Raw genomic sequence first — 20497 nt, forward strand, 5'->3', positions numbered from 1 at the left:
ACTGGTATGAGATGATACCTCACTGTAGTTTTGTTTTTCATTTCTCTAATAATTAGTGATGTTGAGCAGCTTTTCATGTGCTTCTTGGCCATCTGTATGTCTTCTTTGGAGATATGTCTATTTAGGTCTTCTGCTCATTTTTGGATTGGACTGTTTGTTTTTTTTAATATTGAGCTACATGAGCTCTTTATATATTTTGGAGATTAATCTTTTGCCTGTTGATTCGTTTGCAAATATTTTCTCCCATTTTGAAGGTTGTGTTTTTGTCTTGTTTATAGTTTCCTTTGTTTGCAAAAGCTTTTAAGTTTCATTAGGTCCCATTTGTTTATTTTTGTTTTTATTTCCACTTCTCTAGGAAGTGGTCAAAAAGGATCTTGCTGTGAATTATGTCAAAGAGTATTTTGCCCATGTTTTCCTCTATGAATTTTATAGTGTCTGGCCTTATATTTAGGTCTTTAATCCATTTTGAGTTTACTTTTGTGTATGGTGTTAGGGAGTGATCTAATTTCATTCTTTTACATGTAGCTGTCCACTTTCCCCAGCACCACTTATTGAAGAGACTGTCTTTTCTCCATGGTATATCCTTGCCTCCTTTGTCATAGATTAGTTGACCATAGGTGTGTGGGTTTATCTCTCTGCTTTCTATCCTGTTCTGTTGAACTATATTTCTGTTTTTGTGTCAGTACCACATTGTCTTTATTACTGTAGCTTTGTAGTATAGTCTGAAGTCAGGGAGTCTGATTCCTCCAATTCCGTCTTTTTCACTCAAGACTGTTTTGGCTATTCAAGGTCTTTTGTGTCTCCATACCATTTTTAAGATTTTTGTTATAGTTGTGTGAAAAATGCCATTGGTAATTTGATAGGGATTGCATTGAATCTGCATATTGCATTGGGTAGTATAGTCATTTTCACAATATTGATTCTTTCAATCCAAGAATATGGTGTATCTCTCTATCGGTTGGTATCATCTTTAATTTCTTTCAACAGTGTCTTGTAGTTTTCTGCCTACAGGTCTTGTCTCCCTATGTAGGTTTCTTCCTAGGTATTTTATTCTTTTTGTTGCAATGGTAAATTGGAGTGTTTCCTTAATTTCTCTTTCAGATTTTTCATCATTAGTGTATAGGAATGCAAGAGATTTCTGTGCATTAATTTTGTATCCTGCAACTACCAAATTTATTGCTTAGCTCTAGGAGTTTTCTGGTGGCATCTTTAGGATTCTCTATGTATAATATCATGTCATCTGCAAACAGTGATAGTTTTACTTCTTTTCCAATTTGGGTTCCTTTTATTTCTTTATATTCTCTGATTGCCAGGGCTAGGACTTCCAAAACTAAGTTGAATAATAGTGGTGAGAGTGGACATTCTTGTCTTGTTCCTGATCCTAGTGGAAATGATTTCAGTTTTTCACCATTGAGAGTGATGTTTGCTGTGGGTTTGTCATATTTGGCCTTTATTATGTTGAGGTAGGTTCCCTCTATGCCCACTTTCTGGAGAGTTTTTATCATAAATGGGTGTTGAAATTTGTTAAAAGATTTCTCTGCATCTATTGAGTTTATCATATTATTTTTATACTTCAACTTGTTAATATGGTGTATTACATTGATTAATTTGTGTATATTGAAGAATCCTTCCATCCCTGGGATGAATCCCACTTGATCATGGCGTATGATCCTTTTATTGTGCTGTTGGATTCTGTTTGCTAGTATTTTGTTGAGGATTTTTGATTCTATATTCATCAGTGATATTGGTCTCTACTTTTCTTTTCTTTAGTATCTTTGTCTGGTTTTGGTATCAGGGTGATGGTGGTCTCATGGAATGAGTTTGGGAGTGTTCCTTCCTCTGTAGTTTTTGGAAGAATTTGAGAAGGATGGGTGTTAGCTCTTCTCTAAATGTTTGATAGAATTCACCCGTGAAACCATCTGGTCCTGAACTTTTGTGTTTTGGAAGATTTTTAATCACAGTTTCAATTTCATTACTTGTGATTGGTCTGTTCATATTTTCTATTTCTTCCTGGTTCAGTCTACGCAGGTTATACCTTTCTAAGAATTTGTCCATTTCTTCCAGGTTGTCCATTTTATTGGCATAGTGTTTCTTGTAGTAGTCTTTTAGGATGCTTTGTATTTCTGCGGCGTCTGTTGTAACTTCTCCTTTCTCCTTTCTAAGTTTATTGATTTGAGTCCTCTCCATCTTTTTCTTGATGTGTCTGTCTAATGGTTTTTCAATTTTGTTTATCTTCTCAAAGAACCAGCTTTTAGTTTTATTGATCTTTGTTATTGTTTTCTTTGTTTCTATTTCATTTATTTCTATTCTGATCTTTATGATTTCTTTCCTTCTGCTAACTATGGGTTTTGTTTGTTCTTCTTTCTCTAGTTCCTTTAGGTGTAAGGTTAGTTTGTTTATTTAAGATTTTTATTGTTTCTTGAGGTAGGATTGTATTGGTATAAACTTCCAACTTAGAACTGCTTTTGCTACATCCCATAGGCTTTGGATCATCATGTTTTCATTGTCATTTGTCTCTAGGTAATTTTTGATTTCCTCTTTGATTTCTTCAGTGATTTCTTGGTTATTTAGTAACCTATTGTTTAGCCTCCATGTGCTTGTGTTTTTCATGTTTTATTTATGAAATCAGAAAATTAGCTGGAAGCAATCTTAGCCTATTTTATAGTGGAGAAAGTAAGACTCAGAAGGTTTTTAGTGGCTTGCTCAAGATGTCACAACTAGCCAGAGGCTTCAGGATTATAATTTTCCTTTAATATGTTAGGAGGTACAAAGAATACCTGGTTCTTTGGAGACACAGAGGAGGCAGGAGAACCCTAATCTGTCACCTGGCTTCCCCTGTCCTAAGTTGTTTTGTTGCCAATAAATGACCATGAATGGTATGCTGCTTCTCTCTTCATTACAAAATATTTACTGGAAACAAATTATTCAGTCAATATTTAACCAAATATATTATAAATTGTTCCACTACTCAACTATAAATAGATGTATTAAAAATTCTACAAATTGCTGTAAAAAAGAAAATAAGTAAATGTAGAGAGTGTAAATCAGAATTAGACTAACAATAGTATTATCTTAATTAAATGCTACGTTTCCATTCCATGTCTCTCTCATTTTATTTAGCCTCTGCATTAATCCAGCCAGAATTTGAATTAGTCCAGATTACGTCTTAATATATTATTTGTAGCTTTTTACTAGTTCCAAATTGTGCATTTTCATCCAAACAGGTATAATAATTCTGTCAGATTCATATAAAAGCAATTTTAAGTGTACAGCAAATTGTTATATTAAAATAAGTTTTTCATATCTTTTTTCATAGACTTGAGTCAAAGGAACCTTTCCTGTCTGTTGGGTGAGTATATGTCTAAATTTTTAAAATCTCAATTCTCTAATTGATTTTTAATTCAAATTAACAAGGTCTTCTGAGACAGTATTTTCAGTCCTTTTAAGCCCATATTCAAAGTCATAACCTACCATTGATTCATCATTTCCTCAGCAATAGGGCTATCTACATTTAAAAGGCAACTAAAATGCTCTCTGGGCTGTTTTCTGATCTCAGAAATTTAACTAATGAATGCATATGAAATCCTGTATCCTATGTAAATCTAAAAAGGTACACAGTGATTATCTCATCAAGTAAAAGTGTGCTCTGATTGGTTTTAAAAATTCCTCTGAACCACAGCTTCAGTATTCCTCGTTTGTCTACTCATTTTTGTACTGTTTCCTTTCAATCTACTCTATTCAGTATTTCTTCCCCCTTTTTCTCTAAATCTGTATCCAAAATGTTTTTCTTTTTCCCTTTTCTCTCATTTCACTTTTTTTCCTCTGCTGCTCCCACTGACTGCTTCTCTGAACACAAAGCTGAAAAACTCTGAAGCAGATTAAGTAAGACTAATGCTTACCCTCTCTGATAGTATCATTCTGAGTCACAGTACATGTTCTAATAAAAATATACTGTTGACAAGAATATGCACATACTATTTTTAGCCATTTAGCTAATTAAGACTCAGCAAAGATGTTTTTACTGATCTATTACATAATCCTTTGACTAACATATTAAAATGTTTTATTAAGGGACTTCTGCCTCATTATGGTTGATGTTATAAAGTATCAAAAAGCATTGGAAGATGTGACATCTAGTTTAGAAGAAATCATGCTGTATTTGATAAGAAAAACACCCCCCCACACACACATAGGCAGTCATGACCAGAAACATAGGATGGGGTTAGATTTTTAAATGATGACATCAGTTTTCTTTTATTAATTTGCTTGTAGCCGGTGAATATTTCTGTCACTCATTGAAAAAAATGGTTCCCTCTGCCCTTCTACTCCTCATAAAAGCCTTTCAGAATGCCATTTGAATTACAGGAATCAAAATAATTGTTAGGGGTTCTGGGAGAGAAAAACAGTAAATGCATTTATTGGAGGACTTCATGAAAAATGAAAGGTCAAGTTGATCTGGTCCAAAAAATTCATTAGCACATACTTCTTTCTTTCATTGATCATCAGATCCTATTTTTAAAAACTTTTAAGCCTGAAGTAATCTTTTGTTTTGAGTGCATATGTGCCCTGCCCTCAAGTCCAGAGGCTGGAATAGCTTCTCTTTATGCCTCAGTGCAGTTGTTCTGCAGCATTTCCTGTTCTCTCCACTACACTGAGGTGGAATCCACTTTTTATTGCAAACCTCTATTTTACAAGGGCAGATGCTCAGTAGTCTTTGTTTTAAACTTATCAGGAATTTAGAACTCAGTATTAGAGCACTGAGAAAAACTCTATCCAAAAGAAAGATCTATCACTCAGCAAATACTACTCAAAATGGGAAAACTGGCATGGCAGTAAGAAGATATTGCTTTACTTAGACTTGTCTTAAAATAAAGTGGGGAAACAAGCAACCCAAATAGTTCTGCTGACTGGATACTTTAATTTATAGCTAAATGTCTTCATTCTCCTGTAAGAAAATGATTTTGAATAAGATTGTCCAAAAGTATGTATGAATCTCTATCCTGACCCTGTTCAGTAAAAGGAAAGGGTGATAATGAACATAATGGACACATATGAGCCTATTAGGCAACAGATAATCTACTATAAGAACCATGATTCAAATTTGTGTCTTTAATTTTGTCACTTGCCAAAGGGAATAAATATGCATGATGTACTGTCTATGGTATCAGTTGACATGTGAGTATTTAAGGTCGAGTTTTTCTAGAGCCCTGCATATCTTATTACATTAATTTTAATTCTATGTTCAATAAAATTACATTAATGAATAAATCAGTACTAAATATTGCATACTTCAGTCCATTGTCCAACAGTGTCTGAAAGCACTTATTAATATACTGTACTTCTAGAAGTTGCTTCCACCCTCGTAGACTCCGACACTTACAAGCTAGTTTTATTAACTTAGTCAGTTTCTTAAACTCCCAAATCTCAGGTCCCTAATCGGTGAAATGGAGATAAAAAAAGAAAATTTAAATCAAGGATTTAGCACTGTTCTTGGCACATAGTAACTGTTCATAAATGTTAGCTATTATTACAGTTATGGAAGTTATATTCATAAATAATGTTCTAAAAACTCAATCACAGAGGTCTGAAATAGTTTAGAGAATACAACTCCACTTCTATAGCTGTGCTTTGAGTTGCATGGGGAAACCAAAAGAAGTTTTTATAATGGGGAGAGAAAAATGAAAATTGTGAATGGAATAAACATGAGTACCAATATTCTGCTTCATATTTTAATGATGAACACTAACAATTGTTATTTAAAACTTTAATGGGACCTTAAGAAACAAGAAACATCTCAAATAAACAATGTAACCTTACACCTAAAGCAATTATAGAAAGAAGAACCAAAAAAACCCAGTTAGCAGAAGGAAAGAAATCAAAAGATCAGATCAGAAATAAATGAAAAAGAAATGAAGGAAAAAATAGCAAAGATCAATATAACTAAAAACTGATTCTTTGAGAAGATAAACAAAATTGATAAACCATGAACCAGACTTATCAAGAAAAAAAGGGAGAAGACTCAAATAAATAGAATTAGAAATGAAAAAGGAGAAGTAATAACTGACACTGCAGAAATACAAAGGATCGTGAGACATTACTACAAGCAACTCTATGCTAATAAAATAGACAAACTGGAAGAAATGGACAAATTCTTGGAAATGCACAACCTTCCAAGACTGAACCAGGAAGAAATAGAAAATATAAACAGACCAATCACAAGCACTGAAATGGAAACTGTGATTAAAAATCTTCCAAAAAACAAAAGTGCAGGACCAGATGGCTTCATAGGAAAATTCTATCAAACATTTAGAGATTAGCTAACACCTATCTTTCTCAAACTCTTGTAAAATACAGCAGAGGGAGGAACACTCCCAAACTCATTCTATGAGGCCACCATCGCTCTGATACCAAAACCAGACAAAGATGTCACAAAGAAAGAAAACTACAGTCCAATATCACTGATGAACATAGATGCAAAATTCCTCAACAAAATACTAGCAAACAGAATCCAACAGCACGTTAAAAGGATCATACACTATGAACAAGTGGGGTTTATCCCAGGAATGCAAGGATTCTTCAATATATGCAAATCAATCAATGTGATAAACCATATTAACAAATTGAAGGAGAAAAACCATATTATCATCTCAATAGATGCAGAGAAAGCTTTTGACAAAATTCAACACCGATTTGTGATAAAAACTCACCAGAAAGTAGGCATAGAGGGAACTGTCCTCAATATAATAAAGGCCATATATGACAAACCCACAGTCAACATCGTCCTCAATGGTAAAAACTGAAACCATTTCCACCATATGATCAGGAACAAGACAAGGTTGCCAACTCTCACCGCTATTATTCAACATAGTTTTGGAAGTTTTAGCCACAAAAATCAGAGAAGAAAAAGAAATAAAAGGAATCCAAATTGGAAAAGAAGAAGTAAAGCAGTCACTGTTTTCAGATGACATGATACTATACATAGAGAATCCTAAAGATGCTACCAGAAAACTACCAGAGGTAATCAATGAATTTGGTAAAGTAGCAGGATACAAAATTAATGCACAGAAATCTCTAGCATTTCTACACACTAATGGTGAAAAATCTGAAAGTGAAATTAAGAAAGCACTCTCATTTACCATTGCAACAAAAATAATAAAATATCTAGGAATAAACCTACCTAAGGAGACAGAAGACCTGTATGCAGAAAATTATAAGACACTGATGAAAGAAATTAAAGATGATAGAAATAGATGGAGAGATATACCATGTTCTTGGATTGGAAGAATCAACATTGTGAAAATGACTCTACTCTCCAAAGCAATCTACAGATTCAATGCAATACCTATCAAACTATCAATGGCATTTTTCACAGAAATAGAACAAAAAATTTCACAATTTCTATTGAAAGCCCAAAGACCCCCAATAGCCAAAGCAATCTTGAGAAAGAAAAACAGAGCTGCAGGAATCAGTCTCCCTGACTTCAGACTATAGTACAAAGCTACAGTAATCAAGACAGTATGGTAATGACACAAAAACAGAAAGATAGATCAATGGAACAGTATAGAAAGCCCAGAGATAAACCCACTTACTTATGGTAACCTTCTCTTTGGTAAAGGAGGCAACAATATACAGTGGAGAAAAGACAGCCTCTTCAATAATCGTCCTGGGAAAACTGGACAGCTACATGGAAAATAATGAAATTAGAACACTCCCTAACACCATACACAAAAATAAACTCAAAATGGATTAGAGGCCTAAATGTAAGGCCAGACACCATCAAACTCTTAGAGGAAAACATAGGCAGAACACTGTATGACATAAATCACAGCAAGATCCTTTTTGACCCACCTCCTAGAGAAATGGAAATAAAAACAAAAATTAAAAAATGGGACCCAATGAATCTTAAAAGCTTTTGCACAGCAAAATAAACCATAAACAAGACAAAAAGACAATCCTCAGTATAGGAGAAAATATTTGCAAATGAAGCAACTGACAAAGGATTAATCTCCAAAACATACAAGCAACTCATGCAGCTCAATATCAAAAAAACAAAAAGCCCAATTCAAAAATGGGCAGAGACCTAAATAGACATTTCTCCAAAGAACATATACAGATTGCCAACAAATACATGAAAGAATGCTCAACATCATCAATCATTAGAGAAATGCAAATCAAAACTACAATGAGATATCATCTCACACCAGTCAGAATGACCATCATCAAAACTCTACAAACAATAAATACTGGAGAGGTTGTGGAGAAAAAGGAGCCCTCTTGCACTGTTGGTGGGAATGTAAATTGATACAGGCACTATGGAGAACAGTATGTAGGTTCCTTAAATACTAAAATTAGAACTATCATACGACCCAGCAATCCCACTACTAGATATATACCCTGAGAATACCATAATTCAAAAAGATCATGTACCAAAATATTCATTGCAGATCTACTTACAATAGCCAGGACATGGAAGCAACCTAGTGTCCATCAACAGATGAATGGATAAAGAAGATGTGGCACATATATACAATGGAATATTACTCATCCATGAAAAGGAATGAAACTGAGTTATTTGTAGTGAGGTGGCTGGACCTAGAGACTGTTGTATGGAGTGAAGTAAGTCAGAAAGAGGAAAACAAATACTGTATGCTAACACATATATATGGAACCTAAAAAAAGAAAAAAAAATGGTCAGAAGAACTTATGGGCAAGATGGGAATAAAGATGCAGACCAACTAGAGAATGAACTTGAGGATACAGGGAAGGCAAAGGGTAAGCGGTGACAAAGTGAGAGAGTGGCATGGACATATATACACTACCAAACGTAAAATAGATAGCTAGTGGGAATCAGCTGCATAGCACAGGGAGATCAGCTCAGTGCTTTGTGACCACCTAGAGGGGTGGAATACGGAGGGTGGGAGGGAGGGAGTTTCAAGAGTGAAGAGATATGGGGACATATGTATATGTATACCTGATTCACTTTGTTATAAGGCAGAAACTAACACACCATTGTAAAGCAATTATACTCTAATAAAGATGTTAAAAAAATAAAATAGAATAAAATTTTAATGGGAAGAAGTATTGATAAAATTTTAATGTGCATCTCTTCTTAATGTAAATTAGGGAGCAAAATTCTTCCTTTGATAAATTTGCTACAGTAATAATGAAATAAAATGTTTAAGTGTCACAAACATAAATTCAAATTAAATATGCCAGCAGAAAAATTTGTCAGAGAAAGTTATAACACCAGGAAATATTTGTTTATGGAAAAAGGTTAGGAAATTGTGAAAGGAAATTAAGTGAAATTTCAGATCTTAACCCTTCAACTATGTGGTGATTTAAGTGGAACTTTCTTTCCTATGCACCAATAAATGATTAGTAAAATAATTTCATTGAGAAAAATTTAAAAATAGCCTTTATCCTGGAGTGAGGAATGAAGGCTCATCCCAGAGTTTGATTCTGTTAATTCAGGTAGGTCAATAGATGCAGTGTTTTCCAAGGCTATCTAGGCAATTCTGATACCAGCCAGGGCTGGAACCACTGTCTACATCATGTATGCATCCTCCCTCATCCTTTCCTTACAAGCATACACAGGTTGTTCTTGCAGACATTTATGGTCTCTGGAATCTCCTTAAAAATCTTTGAAATACAACTTCCCATGGTCTCTCTCTGTTTTGGATATATATGGCGGAAGTGGACACATTGATTGAGAACTGTCTTGGAGTTCATCCATCAGAGACCAGAATAGATGTAAACAGATGAAAATTTGTGCCATGGAGATCACCATGGTGCCTAGGGAACACACTGCCTGTGTTCATTCTAAAGTCGTCCTAGACCTAAGGTTGGGATTATATTATTAAATACTATAGCTTAATATTTAATAAATATTCTACTACATGAAGATAAAAAGTTTTATATTAAAATTATTATAAGTATATTTAATATAAATAAATTTATATGTAACATGTATCACATATGTAAATTTATTTAAATATATCATAAAATACATTTTTATTATAAATATAATAAATTTAAATAATAGATTTAAAAATTCAAGTTCTTGCCTATCTAACCCACCTAAAAGTAAAAAAAATCAATCAACTCTTTTTTAGAATGGAGCTTAGGCTTGAGTGCTAAATGAGTACTAGATGGTTGATATTCTACTCATCCTCAAAACATTACATTTTAGAGCAATTTAGAAAACTCTTCTGGCAAGTGTTTTCTTGTATGAGGCATCAGACAGATTCTGATTTTGGAAATAAGTTGGAAGAGAACAGACATCAATTTGTATTCAGAAAAGTGAGTAAGAACCAAGCAATGGTCTCAATTAAGTGTCTAAGATATAAATATTAGTTTGAAACTAGTCATGCCTTGAAAAATCTTTTTACAGCTTTTTAATGAAAAAAAGAGATGAGGGGAAAGGAAGCTCCTGTTCATTTGACATTTGAGATTCATAGTGTAAAAAGACATGTCAAGACAATGCATGAATTCCCTTCAAGAGCAAGTGGCTGTCGACACTTTGCAGACACTGAGCCACTTAAAAGTATATTCAAGGCACTAAGTAAAATTTTCCATGTGAATTATTTCCTCTTACCTCTTTAACATGAAGTTAACCTTTTTCAAAGACTTTTACTATGAATGAGTTGTATTTTGGAATTGAAACTTTGAATCATACCAATGATTTTACAGTTGATGAATTTTTGTATGAGCAGCTTTATTATGAGGATGATTATTTACTGCATGGGTAAAACTTTTTTTCAGATTTTTTCATTATATTAGAATAATTTAAATAACTCAGAAGAATATGAAATTTTTATTGGAATAGCTCAGAATATATTGTTTCTCAGGCTTGGCTGAGAGACATTAAAAAACACATCAAGGATAAAAATCTCAAAATTATTATATTTATCTCAGTTAAAACACTGGCTCTATGAGCGAGCTAATCATGGCCCAGCCAATGGAGTTCCTGCATCCCCTGAGAGGTATCTGACCTATTCTACTTAAGTCCAACCAAAAAGGGGCTAACACTGCCAGGGCAGCAAAACTCACCCTACAACTAAAAGTATTCCTAAGTAATTGCTAATATATATATATATATATATATACATACACCACACTGCATGGCATGTGGAACTTCCCCAACCAGGGATCAAACCCATGGCCCCTGCAGTGGAAGAACGGAGTCTTAACCACTGGACCACCAGGGAAGTCCCATGCTAACAGCTTTATTTTGTTAAATAATTTTCCTTGGGGAATATTTCCCCCTTTACTTTCCAGTCTTGGAACTGAATTTGGAGCTTCAGTGTACTTCTGCTATTGTTATAAAGACATTATTAAACCTCAACATTCTTATTAGGTCAAATATTTGTACTAGTTTACTTTTATCTAGGTTTTGTTTGAGACTTTGTATTTACTGACAGATGCTGTATATTATTATACCATTAGCTACCTATTTTAGGAGACTAAGTTCTGTAATTTGGTTTTCTTGGTTTGTATCCCATTCTGTCTTTTCTTAACTAGGTGCCTTGGGCAATTTCTTTAACTCCTCTCTGCTTTCATATTCTCCCCTGAAGTAATAACTAACTCTTAGGGCAGTTGTGAATAAGATAATATTACAAAGTGATTAGAACAGCATCCAACACATAGTAAACAGGGATAGATATCAATTGTTATCAACATTCTGTGCAACATCTAAGTTATGTTATAAATCTTTCCTAAAGGAGTGAGTTCCTCTGAATTACAGAAATTTCAACTAATTAAGTCCAAAGGTCTGAATATTCTAGAAGAGTGGTAATGGATTGAATTCTTGGAAAGGAAGTTCAGAAGAGTGAAATCAAGCACAGTAGTGAAGAAATACTTTACTTGGGAGATCTTTGAGGAAGATAGACAAGAAAGACAGAAAAGCACAAAGACAGGAAGACAGTTTTGGAGTGTGCTCAGATTGATATAAAATAACAAGTACAATATTTAAAATTTTAATAATAGGAGCATGAAAATAGGAAAGCAATGCCAATTTAGGGATAGTTGCAAAAGAGCATCAAAAAGTAAAAAGAGAGTTATATGACTGCTGTAAAATGATTGGTTTTTACCAATCATTTAGGAATTAAAAGATGGTCTTAATCTAGGATTTGAGAAGTTGAAGAAATTGGCCAGATTGTCAGGAAATTTTTCAAGACAAAATGTAGGACTTGAGTTTATCTTCAAGGTGAAGTAAGAATTCAATAAAGAGGTTTTAAGAGTAGCATTTCTGGAAGAAAGAATTGGAAGAAAAAAATGGCAGCAGGGAGAAGAGACTGCACAAAGCACATCAGACATCCCAGTCTAACAAGCCTGAAGGTTCATGAAAAGACAGGAGAGAGATTAAGATTGGTGAGTTAAAGTAGTGGCTATATACTGAGAAATTATGATAATGCAAGGAACTTCCTTTACATTCTAAGGATTCAGTAGAGTCATTGGATGGTTGTATGTGTATTTGTTTGTCTGTTTTGCTTTTAACTGAAGAATATTCTCCAAAGTGAGGTCATAGTAGAGTCACTTAGAAAGCTGTTGCAATAATTCCAGCATGACTTGAAAAGATTCAGAACTTGAGCAGAATGAAATCACCTCCCACATGTTAGAATGGCTGTCATCAAAAATTTGACAAAAGATAACAAGTGTTGGTGTGGATGTGGAAAAAAGGGAACACTTGTACACTGTTGGTTGGAATGTAAGCTGGTGCAGCTGCTATGGATAATGGTAGGGAAATTCCTCAAAAAATTAAAAACAGAACTACTTATGTGATCCAGCAAGCCCACTTCTGGGTATATATACAAAGGAAATATTTTAAAATCAGTATCTGGAAGAGGTGCCTGCACTCTCATGGTCATTGCAGCATTATTCACAATAGCCAAGATATGGAAACAACCTAAATGTCCACTGACAGATGAATGGATATAAAAAATGTGATAATGTAATATATGTGTGTATACACACACACACACACACACACTGAAATATTATTCAACCTTTAAAAAGAAGGAAATCCTGCCATTTGTGACATCATGGATGAACCTGGAGGACATTATGCTCAGTGAAATAAGCCAGACACAGAAAGACAATACTGCATGATCTCACTTATATGTGGAAGCTGAAATAGTCAAACTCAGAAACAGAGATTAGAATGGTAGTTGCCCGGGAGGTGGGGGAAATGGGGAGACAAATTTTCAGTTGTGCAGGATGATTAAGTTCTGGGGAACTTATAGTTACAGCATGGTAACTATAGTTATTAATACTGTATTGTGTACCTGAAATTTGCTAAAAATGTAGATCTTACGTGTTCCCACCACAAAAAAAGTAACTATGCGGTGTGATGGATATGTTAATTAGATTGACTCTGATAATCCATTGCATAATGTATATGTATATCAAAACATCACGTTGTGTACCTTAAATGTATACAATTTTTATTTGTCAAAAAAATATCTAAAAAAAGAATGGAAAAGAAATGCCTGATGAAATATTTTCTTTAATTGTATCAGAATCAGTGTGATTGAATGATGTCCTAGAGGATTCTCAACTGAATTTGGTGGATCGTGGTGACAGAATGACAAGCAAAAGTCCAGCTATAGTGTTGAAACTAAGGGAAAGTGAGCAAGAAACTGTCCGTAAGCTTTAAATATGCCCAGCAGACATCATGGAATCACTAATGGCCAATTCAATGCCTATCTTTTGATAGTGCAGTTCCAATTTTCTCTAGGTCCCCAGGGAAAAAGGGATAAGAGGATAAAGCCAATTTTCTTCTTCTAAAAATCTATTTTTAAAATTTTTTTAGACTCAGGGTTACCACAAAATTAATGATTCCTTTAGCAACTGAACTTGTTTCATTTTTTTCCAAGGTCCTCCAGGCTACTTCTCTGGAGAGTACACAAACTTTCCACAGTGCTATTTTTATAATCTAAAGCAGTTGTGCTTTCAGGCCTGATGCTACAACTGTAATTTTAATTTATCAACCTGTCACTCAGTAAAATGCTGTAAAAACATTTGAACACTTAAACCCATCATTTATTTCTGCACTTGTCAATGACAGTCTTCTGTACTTGTCAAAATCATTTAAACTGTGCTACGATAGCATATACAATATCACAAATAAATTGGGTAATCAATCGTGTATGTGTATATTTTGACACTGGTGTGTTGAAAGCATGGATTCCAGGACATAGTTTTAAGAAGCAAGAATTCATTACACTTCAATAATAAAATACAGTAAAGTCATCAAAGAGTCTTCCTCAATTCTTACAATTTAAAAATGTCTTAGGAAACAGAGGGGCTGATTGTGACTGAAACATCTTTTTTTTCTTTGGTGAAATGTTCTCCTCAGGGAAAAGGAAGTAATTGCAGATTATAGCAGGGAGGAATATAGTGTTACCTGGAGGGAAGAAAATACATAGGATCATCAAGTAGATTTATTTAAGTTCTGCTTATAAAGAAAGCAGTCGTGCAGGACTTTATAGCTGATGATATTTCTAAAGAGTGTTATCAGCACTTTCACTACTATCTAATTCGTTCGTATAATAAAATGTCACATTAAGCCAAATGTCACAGTTCATATCAATTTTACTTTGAGAATTGGTAACATTATATATCATAGGCAGCCTCCCCCCCAAAGTTTGGATGAGACCTTTGATCATAATAAATTAAAGCATTTAAAATTGATCTATCATTTGATTTAATATATGTAGAAATAAAAAGCACCTGTTCAGTCACTAAATCCATTCAACCCAATAACAAATCTGATCTCATATAGGCTATATGTCTGTATAAGACAAAATGTTGTTAAAATTGTAACTTAAATAATATTGACTAAATAATCTGTACCATTTAAACTCTTAGCTATTAAAATTTTCACCATTTAATTATTTTTAAAAGGCAAGTCTAATGAGATTTAAAATATGCGGAGGATTTAAAATCACTTCATTATCACACAATTATAACTTAGTCAAAGTAATTTATAGCATCAAATACCTATACATAAGAAAATAAATAACTAAACTTGGCATACATAAAATCCCACCATGGGAAGAACTAATCTTGAGTGATATTATGGAATCAAATCTAAAGCAGTCAAGGCTTTGACAGGTATGTTAACTTATACAAATACCACTGTTTCTTTATTGCCACCAGCACTGTTGTTGAGGAACAAGTTTCTAAAGTGTCAAGCCACATTGGAAAGGGTATGCATATAATCTGATTGATGAAAGATATATTTATTGAATGTATATATGAATAAAATAGAAATGGTGGCTCAGATAATTTAGATGCCATATGTAGAAATATTGCATGAAGAGAGTGCTATTGATTCAATTTGAAATGAAATCTTAGTCTCCTGTACTTTTAAAATCTGTCCTGAAAACAATCGCTCACTGGAAATAAGTATGCAAAATAAAGTGCTTAGCTTTCATTAATCTGAAATCAACCCAACTCAAAGGAAAGAAAATTAGTTACGTTTATTTGAAGAGAATAAATTCTTGCTCCTATTTTTTTTTTTTTTTTTTTTTGCAGTACGTGGGCCTCTCACTGTTGTGGCCTCTCCCGTTGCAGAGCACAGGCTCCGGACATGCAGGCCCAGCGGCCATGGCAGCGGCATGTGGGATCTTCCCGTACCGGGGCACGAACCCGTGTCCCCTGCATTGTCAGGCAGACTCTCAACCACTGCGCCACCAGGGAATCCCTCTTGCTCCTATTTTAACTCCATAAAATATACCTAAAACTGGCTTTCCAGTTGAATCATACTTGATTATCTAAATAACTTCCTGGAAGCAAGCACTCTTCTTAGAGGGTTCAAGTTATTAATTAGCCTTTATTTTTTGTTGCTCACTGAATCATTACTGATTCTCATATAGATAAAATAGATACTATAACTCTTTTAAAACTGGAAAACTGAGACATAGAGAGGTGATGTAATCTCCATAAAGACACATAGCACATTAGTAGCCATTTTGGAATGGAGTCCAGCCTAGGCCTTTTGCTTAAAGAGCTGCCAATTTCATGTGTACTAACATTTCATGCTCTCTTCTGAGTTTCATATTCATTTGAATCATCATGAATACCTAAATAATAGCTTTAATTATTCAGGAAAATAATTATGTACATAAAAAGTTATTTATTGCTTTTAGAGTCATTGTGAATCCCAGATTTGCATTATAAAACTGCTGGCAAAAGTTTCGAAGCCTCACTTTCCAATTAAATTCTGTTCATCCAGCCAAGAATGATTGATCTATATTTCATCAACCTTAAAATGTGACCTTTTCAACACTTTTAATGACATTTTCAAAATACAGAATACTTTTTGATTCAAAAGATTTCCTACTTAATGCTGCAGAACAAATCAGTTATCACAGCATAATCAATAGTGGCCAAATATTAGCAAAAACCAGGCATCACTTCTGCTTTAAGAGCTTATCAGGGAAAAAAAACACATTGAGTGGCTATATTTTTGCATGGTAACTAAGGTTTATATTAAAATGAAAAGCTAACCCCCAAATGTTTTATATTTTTAGAAACCTTACTATTTCTTCTGTGAACTTTTTACTAGATCACACTCAAAACTCAACATTTAGAACCTGCAGGCCATGTTCAACTTCAAAATGATATAATGGTGCCTGTGGTTTGACTCAATGGAAAGCTACCCTTAACTATAGCTTCCCCTTAGCTTCAATGAAAAGCATATGAAAGATGGAGCACCTGATAAAACATTTCTCTCAGATGTTGGCTAAATTATCATATCATGAAGGAGGTATTTCAATGAAGTGTATGTTATAGCCCAACTGGATACTAAAAATCTTGAAAACTGTTTTAAAAAGTAAGGCTTTCTAAAGAAGTTATTTTTAAAATGTGTTCCTTAATCATGGACCCTTGATTATCCACACTAATCTCAGTAGGCCCATGGCAGGCTAAATACTCCAAGTTCCCTTATAAGACCACCAAGTCACAGATTAAGGCACTGCCTGATAAATCAAAGCACTCAGTCCTAATTTTCTTCAGTCATCGAGTTTTCATCTGAAGCTCTTGAGAAAGAATTTGATAGCATCTCCGCCCTTTGCACAATGAACAGCTGTTCAATTCCAATAAGTGCATCAATTCATTATTTGAAGGGCACTGTAAGTGTGTGTGTGCAAAATGTTATGTGAGAACAACATCAGCTGCTATTCTAAACTAACCTACTACACAAGAATAGTTTCCTATTGCGTGATTGAATACTGAGCTTTCCTTCCATATTACAAAGATCACACGCCAAATTATTGCTGGAGAATTTAGTAAAATATTTAGACATTTATTTTTGACAGTGATGGAGGGTGATGCCAAATTATGTAGACTTAAATAACTAATATGTTGAAAATATTCTGCAATTCACAATATTTTTGAGAACACTGTTAATGGCTTAATATTTAAACTTTCAAAGTACAAGTTAAAAACAAGAAGTGAAAGTTATGATGCCATTTCATTCTAATCAAGACTTCATTTCCAGGATCTTTATCCTTAGTTCTGAATATCAATTCAGTTATATTTAGGTGAAATTTAAACAGTGCAAAATTCCGTTCAAGTAATCTTGCTAGGTGCAAAGCCAATTATAAAGCTGGATTAGACCAGTGTTTCTCATGGACTCAGTAAAACATTGCCAATCCATGAATTGTTTTTTTACCAGTTTATGACTAATTAAAGTATAAAAAAGACAAATAAGCATTAGAAACTTTTATAGCATTTTGATACTGCTGTGACATCTAAGTGTATGATATTGTATTTTATGAAATTATTAGTCTGTGATGGATTGGTAATTTTAAAATTAAAAACCTGGTCCCTCACTACAATAAGCTGAGAAGCCTTGGCTAAAACTAAGTCTTTGCTTCAAGGACATTATCATCTAATGAAGAGGGTAAAAACAAATGAGTTGGTGTCTATAATACAAAACATTGCTTGGTAATTCTAACTTAAAGAAGATAAAATAAAAATAGGCAAATATCTGTAATGTAAGGCATTACTTGATTATCTTTGAAAGACAGGTTGTTATAAACAAAAAGTCATCAGACTGTTGATATTGGACACAGTCAGGCAGGTTTTGTTTCTGTTTTGGAGATAGCTAGTTGTATCATTTGGCTACACCAAAGGGTATCTTAGAAGAGACACTGAATTTAAAAAAATTAAACAATGACCACATCAGAAAGACTGGAAATCCCTGACTGTGTTTCAATCTTTCATCAACTCCTCTCTCCCTTCCTCTCCTGCCTCCTCTCTCGTCTCTTCTTTGCCTTCATTATTCCCCTCTCTCCTCCCATTCCCCCATGTTTTCTACTCCTACCCCTTTGCTTTATCTCCCTCTCCCTTTTCCTTTCTGCTTATTCTTTCATATTCCTCATTTTTAAAAATATATGCCCCCCAAAAGAGCTTATGTCTTCTTGTCTAGTCCTCAACTATCCCCTTTGCTTTGCAATAGATTTCACCATTAGAAGGAATGATGGTGTAAGTGAAATGTTTGCTGGGCGCCAGAAATCACATTAACCACTAACACTCCAACCGATGCTCTAGTTTCACAATTGAGAAAAAAATTCTGCCACTATCTTAATGGTCTATGAAAAAATTAGGGTAAACCCAACACAATATACCATAATTTTTCAACATTAGATTAGGATAAGACTTCTTTTTATTTAAGACTTAGCAGTTTATCCTCTTTGAGGAAACTGACTATCCCAGAAGACCTGGATATACTGTCATTTTACAATCCCAATAAACTCCTAGGACCCTGCTCAATCACACTCCAATGAGACCAACAGACAGCAAGACGTGCACATGTACACACACACACACACACACACACACACACACACAGAGCTATTTATCAGGTTTTTGGTGATTTGCTCTGAATTATGACCAAGCAGCAAAGGATCACCAGATATCTGAAAAAAAATACTCTAACATGAAAGAAAGACACCCCAGAGAAAATCAGAACTCTACAGAAATAGAGGAAATATAGAGAGTGTAAAAGTAAACTAAACAAACCAACAAAAAACTCTAAAAATGTATAACTACTATCCCTAGAAATAGGAAAATATGCCATGTTTATGTGCAAAGGAATAGTTAAAAAGGAATATATGGAGGACAAGAAAATTTTCTTAGAAATTAAATTAAGGGACTTCCCTGGTGGCACAGTTGTTAAGAATCTACCTGCCAATGCAAGGGACACGGGTTTGTGCCCTGGTCTGGGAAGATCCCACATGCAGTGGAGCAACTAAGCCTGCATGCCACAACTCCTGAGCCTGCACACCACAGCTACTGAGCCCACATGCCACAACTACTGATCTCGTGTGCTACAACTACTAAAGCCTGCGTGCCTAGAGCCTGTGCTCTACAGCAAGAAAAGCCACCACAGTGAGAAGCCCATGCACCGCAATGAAGAGTAGCCCCTGCTCGTCGCAACTAGAGAAAGCCCGCACAGCAACAAAGACCCAACACAGCCAAAAATAAATAAAAAATTTAAAAAATGAATTAAATTAAAAACATTTTAAGAGAAATGAAGAATTCAATAAAAGTTTGGAATATGAACTTAAAAGACCAAAAAGACAAAGCGATGAAAAACTGTAAAGTTCTAAAATAATTAGAGAGTTACTCCAGGAGTTCAATATCTAGTAAAAGTTGTTTCACAAAGAGAAAACAGAGGACATTATCAAATAAGTAATACAATAAATGTCCTAAAACTGAAAGATATGTGTTTTCAAATAGAAAGACACTCAGCACAGTGAATGAAAGATGACTCAAACTACGGCAGGTTAATTACTATAGATAAGAAGGCCTTAAACCTTCAAACAGAGGAATAAGGGACACAAAGATTCTGAATCAGAATGACATCAAATTTCTCAACATTAGGAAAACTTACAGACAATGGAATAATGCCTTTTAAATTCTGAGAGATAAATGATATTCAACCTGAAAATCCAGACTGTCAACCTCACCACACACACCATCAAGCATGAAGATTGGAAAAGATACAGTGGACTCTTGTTATTTGTGGTAGTTATCTTCCATAAATCACTTCAACCACTGCATTAGCAAACACGCAGTCATTGCTCCCAGGGGAAGTGTAGGGTTAAGTTCCTGTGAGCCTCTGATCACATTTTTGTTAACCAGTCAATACATAACTTTGCTTTATGTGTGTTTCTCTTTAAAGACAGCCTATTTCCTGTATGGTGCTGGTTCATTAGCATTGAACTCATAGCCAACAGCACCATACTTCTTGCTTGAAGGAAGCTTATCTAACACAGGCATTTTCTTCCTAAGGCACACCACAGACTTCTAATGCTTAGGAACACTAGACAGCACTTCAGCACTTTGTTTGAGGGCCATTTCAAATAGCAAAATCACCAACAAAACACAAAAGTACAAAAAATGTAGCACTAAACAGACCATGAAAAATAACACTTGTTTACAGTATGAGAGGTAAAACAAGAAGGCAGGGTATCGCCTTATTCAA

General features: G+C 34.3%; 1 protein-coding gene across 6 annotated transcripts in view; it reads left to right on the top strand.

The window, feature by feature from the left end:
• The window catches only part of RALYL (RALY RNA binding protein like), an 834129-nt gene that overhangs the window by 664074 nt on the left and 149558 nt on the right, over window positions 1-20497 (top strand). For all 6 annotated transcript variants that reach the window (XM_004276159.3, XM_033439829.2, XM_049700753.1 and 3 more), the window contains one exon: window positions 3317-3349. In XM_004276159.3, coding sequence (XP_004276207.1) covers window positions 3317-3349 — 33 coding nt within the window. The remainder of the gene's footprint in view (window positions 1-3316; window positions 3350-20497) is intronic.

The sequence above is a fragment of the Orcinus orca genome, chromosome 17 (genome assembly GCF_937001465.1).
Source record: "Orcinus orca chromosome 17, mOrcOrc1.1, whole genome shotgun sequence".
Classification (NCBI taxonomy): Eukaryota; Metazoa; Chordata; class Mammalia; order Artiodactyla; family Delphinidae; genus Orcinus; species Orcinus orca.